The sequence below is a fragment of the Mauremys reevesii genome, linkage group 13 (genome assembly GCF_016161935.1).
Source record: "Mauremys reevesii isolate NIE-2019 linkage group 13, ASM1616193v1, whole genome shotgun sequence".
Lineage (NCBI taxonomy): Eukaryota > Metazoa > Chordata > Testudines > Geoemydidae > Mauremys > Mauremys reevesii.
Window position 1 is genome coordinate 34,409,071 of NC_052635.1, and position 12,313 is coordinate 34,421,383.

A 12,313-nucleotide genomic window follows, 5' to 3' on the forward strand; every position below is an offset into this window, starting at 1 on the left:
ACACTTTAGCACAAGTAGAGCAGAAAGCTGACACATGAAAAATGGGACAAAGAACTAAAGTGTAGCCAGTAACAAACAACTATTAAAGACTTACCATAACCTTTAAGCTATTATTTTGCAATAGCTCAGGTAGCTGCTAGCAGTGCTGCTCAGCAGCACTAGCAGTGCTAGCACACAGCATTTTGCATTATTGCACACTTTTGTTGAGCTTTCTTCACTGACTCAGCAATGCCTTCCCATGGAGGGCTGTGCTTGGACCTCTGCCAGAACACTGCTTACCACCTGAAACTGATCAAACCTATTGCCAGTTCTGAGCACTCCTAGCCCCTGACCACTGTTCCGGCTGATATTGAGTTATCAGATGGACAGTACTCCTTTCATCATGCAGTATAGAGAATGTGGTTGGAGAAAACAGCAGGACAGGCTCACCCTGAAAATGGTTCTTTGTGCCACATTTGTAACTGTGTCTCAGTCTTCAGCCTTCAAGCTGATAGAATTTCAGGTCAAGACTGCACCTCAAAGGAGTCTATGTCAATGTGAGCAAAACTGCATTTACCTTTAAAGCTGAACAAATAACTGTTCTCTTTAGAAATGGGAGCATCCAGTAGGCTGAGAGAGAGTATGTTTTTTTTGTTTTTTTTTTAATTTTATTTTATTGTTTTGCAACAATCCAAGTTAATTGCAGGCTTCCAAAGAAATTCTCTTATATTTGCCCTCACTGTGATATAAGAGGGATGAAAGGGTGCTTTGTGACTTAAAACACAGGTCTGAGACTCAGGAGACATGGGTTCTAGTTTTGTCTCTATCACTGACTTTCTGTGACCTTTGACAACTCACTTACCTGTGCCGTGCCTCAGTTTCCCTATCTGTATATTTAGCTTAATATTGGTCTACTTTGGAGGGATTTATGAGGCAGCCCACCTGCATATACTGTCTGCACAATCTTTTAAGATCATGGAAGGGATCATACTATAGATGTGTTAGTGTTCTATTTAGTTTCATGTTATATTGCTTTAAGCTAGTTTATAGTGTGTGCATGTTAAATTTGATCAAATAGTATATTTGTAGGAGGTCATGGAATTCATAGCCTTATGCTGGCATTTTAATAATAATTACAATTTAACACCTCACAAAGTGTTGTTACAAATATTAACTGAATGCTGAAAGCACTCCTCTGTGGTAGACAACATCCCCTTTTCTCAGGTGAGGAAACTGAAACAGAGGTTAAGGAGCAGCTTTAATCAAGGGCTGCCTTTGAAAATGACTTGCTTAAAAGCATACAGAGATGGTGGTGGGGCAGGGATTAGAATGTGGAATATTTTAACTCCTTGGTACTCCAGGCCACATTATACTATTAAAAAGGAGAGATAATATTAGAAAAATAGGATTACATTTAAAAAAAAATACTAGCAAGGAAATGGTGTGTTTGTGCCTTGTGCTAACACAAGAAATATTGTCAGGTTTCAGAGTAGCAGCCGTGTTAGTCTGTATCCGCAAAAAAAACAGGAGTACTTGTGGCACCTTAAAAAGAAATTTATTTTATTGTGATGAGCTTTGTGAGCTAAAGCTCACTTCTTCGGATGCATATGGAACACACACACAGGAGAGATATTATTATATACAGAACATGAAAAAGGTGAAAGTAAATACCAACACAGGAGTCTAATCAATTGAGATGAGAAATATTGTGTTAGTTATTCACATTCCTATAAAGCAAGAAATTCTGCAACAAAGTTATGTGGCAACTTCTTTAGTCTTAAGAATCAAATTACTTTGAAGTAAGCAGTTTAACGCTTATCAGGAGAAGGGTTTTCTGTATGATGCCCAATTAAATTTCTTGTGCTATGAGTCATGGATTGGATAGAAGTAGTGGATGTTTCACCAATGTTTTCACCTCCTCCCAGGCAAACACCATTAGAGCTGGTTGAACGTTTTCCATGGAAATGTTTTTGACAGAAAATTATTCTTTCTACAAAACAGAAACGTTAATGAAATGTCCATTGTTGTGTGTGTGTGTGGAGGGGGGGTGTTTGCCAAAACAGCCTTGTCAGGAAATGAATCTATATTGACGCATTATATTGCATACCTCCCCATACACGAACATAAAGCCAACCACCCTTATACCTTAGATCTATCAGGTATGTCCAGTCTGGTCTTTCCAGGTGTGTGCGTCTTCGGTCTCATTTTAACTGGAAAGTTGGGAGTGAATCTTCGGAAGGCTGTTCTGTCTCCTGCGGGATCGCTACGCCTTGGAGTTCAAGAAGGGTTAATCCTCCCCCCAACTCAACCTGGCTGACTCTGGGCCCTTCCTCTAGCTAGGTTTTCCTGACGTCGTAATTTCACTGCTGCTCCGGCCCTCGGCCGCAGCGCCTTCCCCCAGGTGGACAAGCCCTGAATGTCTAGTGTGACCAGGAGAACCTCCCTCCCTCAGCCGCTTCATGCTTTTACACGGCAACTAATCTGCCAGCGGGGCAGTCAGGTCCGAAAGCGGCCCGGGAGCCCTGGTCCCCGCTCTCCCTCCACACGAGCCGGGCTCGAAGACTCTCGTTCCAGGGCAAGGCTCATTCTTGCCTTAGCAACCGGCGGGGAGTGGGTGATAGCAGGAGGCGGGCGGGCGCGGGGGGCTCCCCTTTGCCAGACAATTAACCAAGGTTTCCAACCCCTCCCCCAGCTGGGGGGGGCGCTCCCGGGGCTGCAGCAGGAGGGCGGCGGCAGGGCAACGCACCAGCCTGTGCGCCGGAGGGGGGCCCCTCAGCTGCACCGAACGAGCTGCCCGGCCATGGGAAAGGGGCGGGCGGCGGCGGCCCTTGGAGCAGAGCCGCGGCCCAGCCTGAGGGGGTCCCCACCGAGCCTAGTGTCAAGCCGAGGCGCGGGAAGGGCACGTTCGCCTTAGCCGGGGCCGGGGCCCAGCTCTAGGCCTGCGGGCAGCGGGCTCCTGCCCCCAGGGGTAGCTCAGGCGCAGCCGGCGGCCACAGTTCCCGCCTCGCCCCGCTAGGTGGCGCCCCGAGCTCGGTTGCGGGGCGCCAGAGCGGCCGCAGCTGGAGGCTGCCTCGGAGGCAGCGGCTGGGCGCGTCCGGGCAGCCTGGCTGGGGGAAGCGCTCGCTGTGCAGCCGCCGGGCCTGGGCTGGGAGGAGCCGGGGCTGCTATGAGCGCAGGCGGGGGCCGGGAGGAGGAGGGAGCCGCCGCCGCCGCCGTGATGCTGCAGCTGCTCCGGGAGCAAGTGGAGCCCCCGGCGGAGGAGAGCAGGGCTCAGCGCTTCGCTCTCTGCCTGCCCCCTGGGGAGGAGGTAGGCGCGGGCCGGGCGGTCTCAGCGGGGCGGGGGGGCAGTGGGGTGTTAGGTTGCAGGCGCCCCGGCGGGGATTGGGGGCGGCCCCGGCACGCTGGGGGCACTAGGGGGCTGGGTAGCGTGAGGGGTCGGAGGAGGATGGAGGGGAGGGGTCCCCAGGTGCTCGGGGAGGATGCTGGGGGCACGTCCCTGCCTTTTCTTTGCCCCCCCCCCCCCGCTTTCAGCGGCAGGCGTGGGAGGAGCGGAGGTGACTGAGGGTAGCTCCCCTCTGCCCTGTAGCTCGCTCCCACCCGCTAGCGCAGAGGCGGGCAAACTTTTTGGCCCATCGGGGTGCGAAATGGTATGGAGGGCTGGGTAGGGAAGGCTGTGCCCCCAGCAGCCTGGCTCCTGCCCCCTGTCTGCCCCCCTCAGAATCCCTCCCTGCCTGCTCCTTGTCCCCTGACTGCCCCCTCTTGGGACGCTACCCCCTATCCCATCCCCCCTGTTCCCCGTCCCTCCCCCCCCCAAACCTCTGCCACATCCAATTTCCCCCGTCCCCTGATTGCCCCCCAGGACCTCCTGCTCCATATCCAGCCCCCCCAGCCCCCTTACCATACCGCTCAGAGCAGCATGTCTGGAGCTGCGCCTCCTGGCCGGAGCCAGACACGGTGCTGCGCAGTCCAGCCTCCTACAGCGCTGCCCGCGTGGCGGTGGAGGACACAGGGGAGGGGGCTAACTGCCCGGCCAGGAGCTCAGGGGCTTGGCAGGATGGTCCCACGGACCAGATGTGGCTTGCGGGCCATAGTTTGCTCACCTCTGCGCTAGCGGGTCTGGATATGATGGGGGGTGACTCTCTTAGAATAGAATAATAGAAAATCAGGGTTGGAAGGGACCTCAAGAGGTCATCTAGTCCAGGGGTCCCCAATGCGGTGCCTGCAGCGCGGGTGCATCTAAATGCGCCCGCGTCCTGGCCGGCGGTCGAGCATCAAGCGACATCATCGAGAGGAGTCGTTGCCGAAATGCTGCCGAAATTCGGCGGATGCTCGACTGCCCTGGCCCGCCAGATGAAAAGGTTGGGGACCACTGATCTAGGCCAACCCCCTGCTCAAAGCAGGACTGATCCTCAAACAGATTTTTGCACCAGATCCCTAAATGGCCCCCTCAAGGATTGAATTTACAACCCTGGGCTTAGCAGGCCGATGCTCAAACCACTTCTGTGCCTTGGCACTGGAAGTTGTCTCCAGGCCAGGCAAGATGGTTAAAGTTGTCCCCTGACGGGAAAATCTGCCCCTGGATCATTTCTTCTCCTATGACAGCTCTTCTTCCTCTTTCCTCTGTTGGCAGTACAGTTCCCTGCTTATTTATTATCTAGGTTGGAGGTAGTAGTGGGGAGCGAGGGGATTCTTTACGCTGCTCTAATTGTTCAAACAGTTCCCAAGCCAGAAAGTGTAGCCCTGTCACCTCCCTTGTGGGTGTTTGTTTCACCCCCTGCTTTCTCCTCCCCTCTTCTTGCTCATCTCCCCACATGTTTTTCTCTGTACTGTGCATTTAACCAGGCTACTTAGCAGAGCCCACAGCTTTGAGATCTTTGTGTGGCTTCCCCTCTGTACCTATTCAAGGAGATAAATCCATGCAGTTTCCCCGTCACTGAGATCCCCAAAGAATTTCCACTCTTATTGTACCATTGAGACCAGTTATCAGATCCAGAATTTGATTAGCTGAATTCTTCAAGCTCCAAGTGGACATGGAACAAGCATATTTTTAATAATACAACCTACAACTACATAAACAACAGTGGATGGAATTCTGCCTAAAATGCAAAATAAGAAGTTCTGAAACTTGACTAGCTATCCACTTTTGGTGTTTTGTGGTATCCATCTCAGACTTAGAGCCATTCATTGCAGAAATAAGTTTTATTGCAGTGTGACTTAGAGTGTAAACTCTTTGGAGCAGGAACTCCATCTTTATCTGTCTTGCAAAGCACCATAAGTAATACTTACTAAAACCCTAATAATATGTAAGACTAGAACAGCGGTTCTCAAAATACATTGCACCACGACCCCCTTCTGACAACAAAAATTGCTACATGATCCCAGGAGGGGGAACTGAAGCCTGAGCCTGCCCAAGCGTTGCCGCTCTGGGCGGGGGCGGGCAGTGTCAAAGCCAAAGCCCCACTACCCCATGGGGTAGGGGCAGGAGGAGCCAAAGCCTAAGGGCTTCAGCCCCAGGCAGGGCCTGTAATCTGAGCCCCACTGCCCAAGGCTGAAGCCCTTAGGCTTCGGCCCCAGACAGTGGGGCTCGGGCTTTGGCCCCTGGCCCCAGCAACTCTAAACCAGCCCTGGCAACCCCATTAAAATGAGGTTGTGATCCACTCGGGGGTCCTGACCCACAGTTTGAGACCTGCTGGACTGGAATATTGACTATCCCACATTGAAATTGACTACATCTTCCAAGTTGCAGCTGAGCACCCAGGCTGTTTGGTCCTGTAGGAATATAAAAACAACATATGATCTTTTTTACTTGTAAGTAACTTTCCGTCCTGCCTCTCCAAGTGAAATTAACCACTTATTTTAGCACTGTTCTCTGGGTGCTCTTGCACACTCTTGTATCCTGTTCAATATAGATGATATGACAGAAGAATCCAATCTATATTTACAAATCAACTATGGCATGTGTGGGATATTCTTAAATGTTTCTTTCCAGAGGGGTCTGCCCTTGCTAGCTCAGCTCTATGCTCTGTCATTATCATCGGCAAGAATTGAATTTAAACTCAAAACACTCAGTAAACACCAGCAACCATCTAAAACTCATGCTATTATTAAAAAAATTAGAAGGAAAAGTTAATGTACAACATATGCAATCTTCTTCATGGTGAAGATAACTTTAAATTATGTTCATTGACTGGTCATGGTAATTGAAACACATGATGCTTGATGAAGAATGAACCTATAGAAGCATGACAAAGGCATTGTGGAGTCCAGAAGAGCATTTTACAAACCCAAAGTTACATCAGACTCTAAGGTGTGACAGCTGGGCCCATGCTCCATGGGAGTAAATAACTTTATCTGGTCCAAGTGTATCCTCTAGAGTTGCAAGAGACGCTGATTTATTTTTGGTTTTGATCTAAAGAAATCTACTTGTCTCATTTACACAATCCTGAGCACTTTTTTCCTGTTCTGTTTTGAATGTTTTTCCCCTCCTCTTTACGGTTTTCTTCTTGCAATCTCCTGAACCTGACTTGGAGGGCATCTTACTGAAGAACCAGTTAATTTCCAGAAACATTGGAATGTTTCTGTGTGCACTTAGAGTATTTTTTGGAGATGTATAGTTCTTCAGTTCAATTATTTTGAAGAGTCATCTGTTTCATTTGGTCTCCATTAACTTCCCAGGGAGTCCTTCAGGTACAGACAAAGGAAGTTTAACTTTTGACTGGGAGATAAGAGCTTGGAGGAAAACCTTGTAGAAGAAACTTGATATTGTTTCTTACTAATATTAATTTACAGTAGGGAATATTAATATTGCCTGCTGTAAATTAACATGGCACTTTACAAACATTCCCTGCCCTGAAATGGTTACAGGCTAAGATACACCAGACCCAGGACAGCAGTTTGTGTGAAGGAGGGAGTGGTTACTGGTGTGGAGCACAAGGAAGGCAGCTTCTTGGAAGAAGAGTGTTTTAAAGAAGAGAGAGAGAGGGCTCTTGAAGCACAAGAACTAGAAAATGGTTCAGGCATGAATAGGGGCATAATGCTGAACCTGGGAGTAAATGAATGATGCTTAGGCAGGGCTGAGATTATATAGGACTTTGAAGGAGAGGAGGAGGAGTTTGAACTTGATGTGGTGAGAAACAGGAAGCCAGTGAAGGGGTTCACTGGGGAGTGGCAAGAGAGGAAAGTGGATTTAAATAGGTGGGAGAAGGGCAGAGAAGAGAGAACCAAGTTGCAGAAAATGTTTCAGGCCTTGTGTTTTGGTCAGTGGTTTTGAATGAAGGAATAAGCAGAAAGAAAAACTCCTCTCAAGGCCAGACCCCACATGTATTTTTTTTTTTATCTTAGGCTGAGAAGTGAAATAGTGATTGTTTTCATTTCACTTTTATTTCTTTACAAAAAAAGCATTGAGAACTTCAGAGGTCTTTATTTATTAAACACTTCAAGTTAAATATGACTGCAGTCCCAAAAGGGGACAGAGGCGGACTAATATGCCAACCTGAACTGGTGCTCTTGTGCCTTAGTTAAGAATCAAATGCCACCCTGTGTTGTTTTCATAGCTCTGAAATGTTCTGAGTGGGTTTTCTCTCAGACCCTTAATGCTGAGATGCTTTGGGTGTCTGTCATATAAATGTGATAATTTCCATAATCACCTGAAAGGAGCTTGTTATGGTCTGCTCAGTAAGTGCTTAATTACAGGTGGTTGAAAATGAGTGTGATTTATGCTGCAGTTTGTTATAGGCCCCTCTGAGCCATTACAGAAAGTGCAGTAAATACATAATTAGGGGCTCAGTCTACTTTTTCCTGTTTTCACAATTGCTATGAAACAGCTGAACACATGCAGCTGAGTCCAGTGTAAAAACAGGATGTTGGCTTTGTCTAAGCCTGCTTTGCTATCCTATTGGGGTATTTTAAAAAATAGTGTCAAGTAATCTCTTAGAGTTTGTATCTCTTCTCTTTTTTTATGATGTCCTCATATGGAGTGCACATTGGTAAGTAATGCTTTCAACAGTAAAGCATTAATAATGTCACTCTGGCTGGAATTGGCTTAAGCTATTTTTTAATGAACATAAACATCACTGTTGATAAACATCACTCCTGTCCTGTATCCTTTCTTATTCCAGTCCTTGTGGCCAAAGACTGCCAGTCATGGGAGGGTTAGTGATGTTGACAAATGCCCTCTCCTGGTGTGCCTGGTAGACTTTGGGCTGGTCTACACTACCTCTTAAGTTGATGTAACTTATGTCGCTCGGGGTTGAAAAAGGCATCACCCTGAGCAACGTAAATTACATCGACTTAAATGCTGTCCACACCAACATAGTTTCTGCCTCTTGCAGAGGTGGAGTAATTATGCTGACGGGAGAGCGCTCTCCCGTCGGCATAGCGCATCTTTACCAGAGGCGCCGATATAGCACAATAGTGTAGACTTGCCCTTAGTCCAAGCAGGACAGAAGCCAGTAGGCCAAGTGCAGTTTCAGTACATGGATGCAGCTTCCACTGAAGTTGGTGGAATGGCACTTACTTTGGTTCTCAGTTGCTAGTGTGTTAACCTTTACTGCTTATACTCTAAAATGTACTATTTACGAACAGTCTAGAAATTGTGTGGCCCCACCATTCCTGGTAAGCTATAACTGGATGCATGCTGGGAAAAATAGATGTGTGTGACTTTTTTGAATCCCTTACAGGGCTTCAGTACAAGAAATAAAATTCTCATTAATTAAATGCGCACACATATCCACATGCTAAATGTGTCCTTTAGTAGTGTGAGCTCACAGGGAACAGCTGTAGTCTTTATTTGAAGAGAATACATTGTGGTTCCCACCCCCCAGCAGTGGCCTTCTCCAGTGCTATCATGCACAGAACCTGCCAAGGGGAAACATTTCTCCCCTCTCTTCTGGAATAGAGAGTTCCACCTCATTGTGGTAAAAGTTATGCTGGGGAATTGCACTGCAAAAATCTTTACCTTCTGATAGATATGATGGGCCAGGTCATCAGCAGGTGTAAATTGACATAGTTCCCCTGACATCATTATGCCAGTTTACAGCAGCTGAAAATCTGTTCTGGTAAGTCTTAGAGATACAAGGTGGGTGGGGTAATACACCTTTACCCCAATATAACACAAATTTGGATATAACGTGGTAAAGCAGTGCTCTGGGGGGGCGGGGCTGCGCGCACTGGCAGATCAAAGCAAGTTTGGTATAATGCGGTTTCTCCTATAACGCGGTAAGATTTATTTTGGCTCCCAAGGACAGCGTTATATTGGGGCAGAGGTGTATTTTTTTTATTGGACCAACTTCTGTTGGGGTGAGAGACAAGCTTTCGAGCCACACAGAGCTCTTCTTCAGGGCTGCACTGCATACTGGTAAGTCCTGTTGGAATCTTTACCATGATTCCTCAGAGTCCACAGGGCTGTGACTCTTCTTGGAGAGCCTCCTCCTATCCAAAAGGGAAAGAGAAAGAGGCTGTAGTATATAAATATTTTTAATCTCTGTCTGCAGCTGGGCAGAAGATCCTTCTGATTGAGACAACTACCATTGAGACATTTAGGGCCAGGTTTTTAGCATTCTTTGGGCAAAACTTGTATGTGTGAATAGTGTGATGGCCTATGCCATCACAGAGATTTCACACACAGTTAAAAAAATCTTGGCCTTGATGCGTGACTGTACTTAAATGGCTACTGGGATGTTATGTGACAGTGTTGCAGATTTACAAGTAGTAATGATAAGCGCACGTTACCCAAAATTGGGCCAGCTAGTAAGCTTAGGGAGGACTAATGACCCACCAGAGTTTGACATAAAGCAGCACTTTTATTATACTGGTAGCTAAGCTCAAAAGAAGGTGAGGGAGGTCACACTCACAATTGCATACTCATGCTCCCAGGACAGGCACGGCACTGGAGATGTCAGGCTTCTTCAAGGTAAATGTCCCACAGCACAGCGATGGATGGTGCAATGAAGGTAAGTCTTCCAAGGCATGATGGAAAGCAACGCAGCGAACCACTGGCCAGACGGTCCGGGCGAAGGGTCTTCACGGGAGGTACAAGCTTGTGAGTGCATTCCTGAGCACATGGCCCCCTTCCAATTTTAAGGACCTGCTCCTCCTCATGGCCTGTGACTAGAGATGACTTGGCCAGGTCTGATTGGTCACACTCCACCTCGGGCAGTGTGCATGCAGTGTCCATGCATTTGGTGTGTGAACGTTGCCTAATTAGAGTCCCAGACACCGTGTCTACCTGGGAGCTCTTCTGATTTTCCATCTGTTCAAGAAGCCCATTCATCCCACAAGCATTCCAGGAGGGATGGGGAGGGGGAAAGCCACTTCACAGGTATTCAAAGAGGGAGAGGAGACTAAATGGGTGTAGGGAAGTGTAACAAATATGGGTTATACATAGCATTCAGATCACTGGTGCTCCTACAACAACGCACATTCGGTAATTGCTCAAACAGATGATTTATCAGTTTGCATGTTCAATTATTGTCATCTACAACCATGCAAATCACATTAGGAAATAAAGTGCACAAATCTGCAAGAACAATTCTGAGACCTTCTGTCCATATTTATATGTGCATGTAGATAGGGCCATGTGATGTTAATGGGAGTTGTGCACTTAAATCTTTCCTTCTGTGCTTTGAAAATGCAGGGTGCCTCTCTCATGAATCAAGTTATTAGCTTATGAGGAGAGCAAGCTTTTGCTGCTGGCAGTGCTGCAAGACTGTGGAACGGTAAAGCTCCATGCTGTAACCTTGTGTATCTTCCTCAAAATTCCCTGCTGAATTTAGATTCCATGATCTTTATTACTGGTGGCACTTTCTCAAGTGGATAAAAAGCAGCTTGGTTTCCAGATACCAGGTTGAGCCTGTAAGTGCTGAGACTTAGAAAATTTCTGTCCTGACTTGCAACCTGAGCAAATCTGATCATTAAAGAAATTGGTGAGGTGATTTAGAGCATTCAAGGTGCTGCTGCTGTTGTATTATTTTATTGATTGTATGTTCATATTGCAGTAATACCTAGAGGCCTTGATCAGAATCAGGACTCCTTTGTCCTAGGTGCTGTACAAGCACAGAAGACGACATCGTTTCAGGCCCAAAGAGTTTGCCCTCTAAGAAGGCAATCAACATAGAGAGGGTGAGGGGAGGGATACAATCAAACATACGGGCTTATGTGTACATTTGCTTTTTATATATAAATACGTAAATATTGTGTCTCTCCAACTGCCTCTACATGTCATTAGCCAGCTGGCTACTTGTCTCCTTTGTACAGTCACTTTTCTGACTGTTACTGAGGCTTTCTAAAGATAGCCACATTTCTTTCCATTCTTCCTATTACAGTGCTTGGTCTGTGGAGGAGGTGGAAGCTCTAGGGACACGTTACAGGTTAAGCATATCAAAGACCTACAAAATATGGGGATATTTGTGACCAGAGTGTATCTCATTTATTGTGGCCTTTATACTTTAGCCTTACCTTCAAAGCAATAGTATCTTAAGAATAAAGCAATTGTGGAACCTCCAAGATGCCTCTAACAAAAGAAACACGTGATCTTATTAGTAGCATGCATCCTGCTTGTTTTCCTGGTCTTACTTGCCAAATGCTTATCTTCTGTTGTCATGCAATGTCATGGGGTCTGGTCTTCTTCCTGTTGAAGTCCATGGCAAAACTTCCACTGATGCCAATGGGAGGGGAATCAGGGCCCTTAGAAAGTAAGCTAAGGTAGGAATTCTATCTCTCCTTTGCCAGGCCCGTTCATAGTGTTGTATGAACAATACACTTATTTCATAAAATTATGGAAATGTAGGGCTGGAAGAGACCTCAACAAGTCATTATGTCCAGACCGTGCTGAGGCAGGACCAAATAAATCTAGACCATACCTAACAGATGTTTGTCCAACCTGTTCTTAAAAACCTACAGTGATAGGGATTACACAACCTCCCTTGGAAGTCTATTCCGGAACTTAACTATCCTTACAATTAGAAAGTTTTAACAGCCCTTAACATATGTGAAGATTTTTATCAGGTCTTCTCTCAGTTGTCTTTTCTCAAGACTATACATGCACCGTTTTTTTAAATCTTGCCTCATTGGTCAGTGAAATAAAACTAAGACGTTTTTGGCGGAACTTCATATACGATATCTGACCAAGAACCCACACCACTCAGAAAATGGAACATATACATTTCCTGTGCAAACACATACTGCATCCCGTCCCTCCTCTTGTAATACTGCCATGGCTGAGTTCTTTTGCCAAAGGTTTGGTCTTACTGGCTGGGTAGGTGTATAAGTCTTAGATTCCTTCCATAAGCTTGAGCAAGTGCCTGAGAGGTCTCCTATTGCCTTAGTGCCACAGACT

At 46.7% G+C, this 12,313-nt stretch overlaps 1 protein-coding gene across 5 annotated transcripts in view; it reads left to right on the forward strand.

The window, feature by feature from the left end:
• The first annotated feature begins 2,816 nt into the window (after positions 1-2,816).
• BCAS4 (breast carcinoma amplified sequence 4) overlaps positions 2,817-12,313 on the forward strand; it is an 85,667-nt gene continuing 76,170 nt past the window's right edge. For 2 of the 5 annotated variants that reach the window (XR_005587662.1, XM_039497765.1), the window contains exon 1: positions 2,827-3,286. Coding sequence is in view for 4 of the 5 variants with exons in the window: in XM_039497765.1 (XP_039353699.1) it covers positions 3,146-3,286 (141 nt within the window). In the remaining variant the exon portion in view is untranslated. Of the gene's footprint in view, positions 3,287-12,313 lie in introns of all 5 variants that reach the window. The other 3 variants (XM_039497768.1, XM_039497766.1, XM_039497764.1) reach the window with 3 other exon arrangements.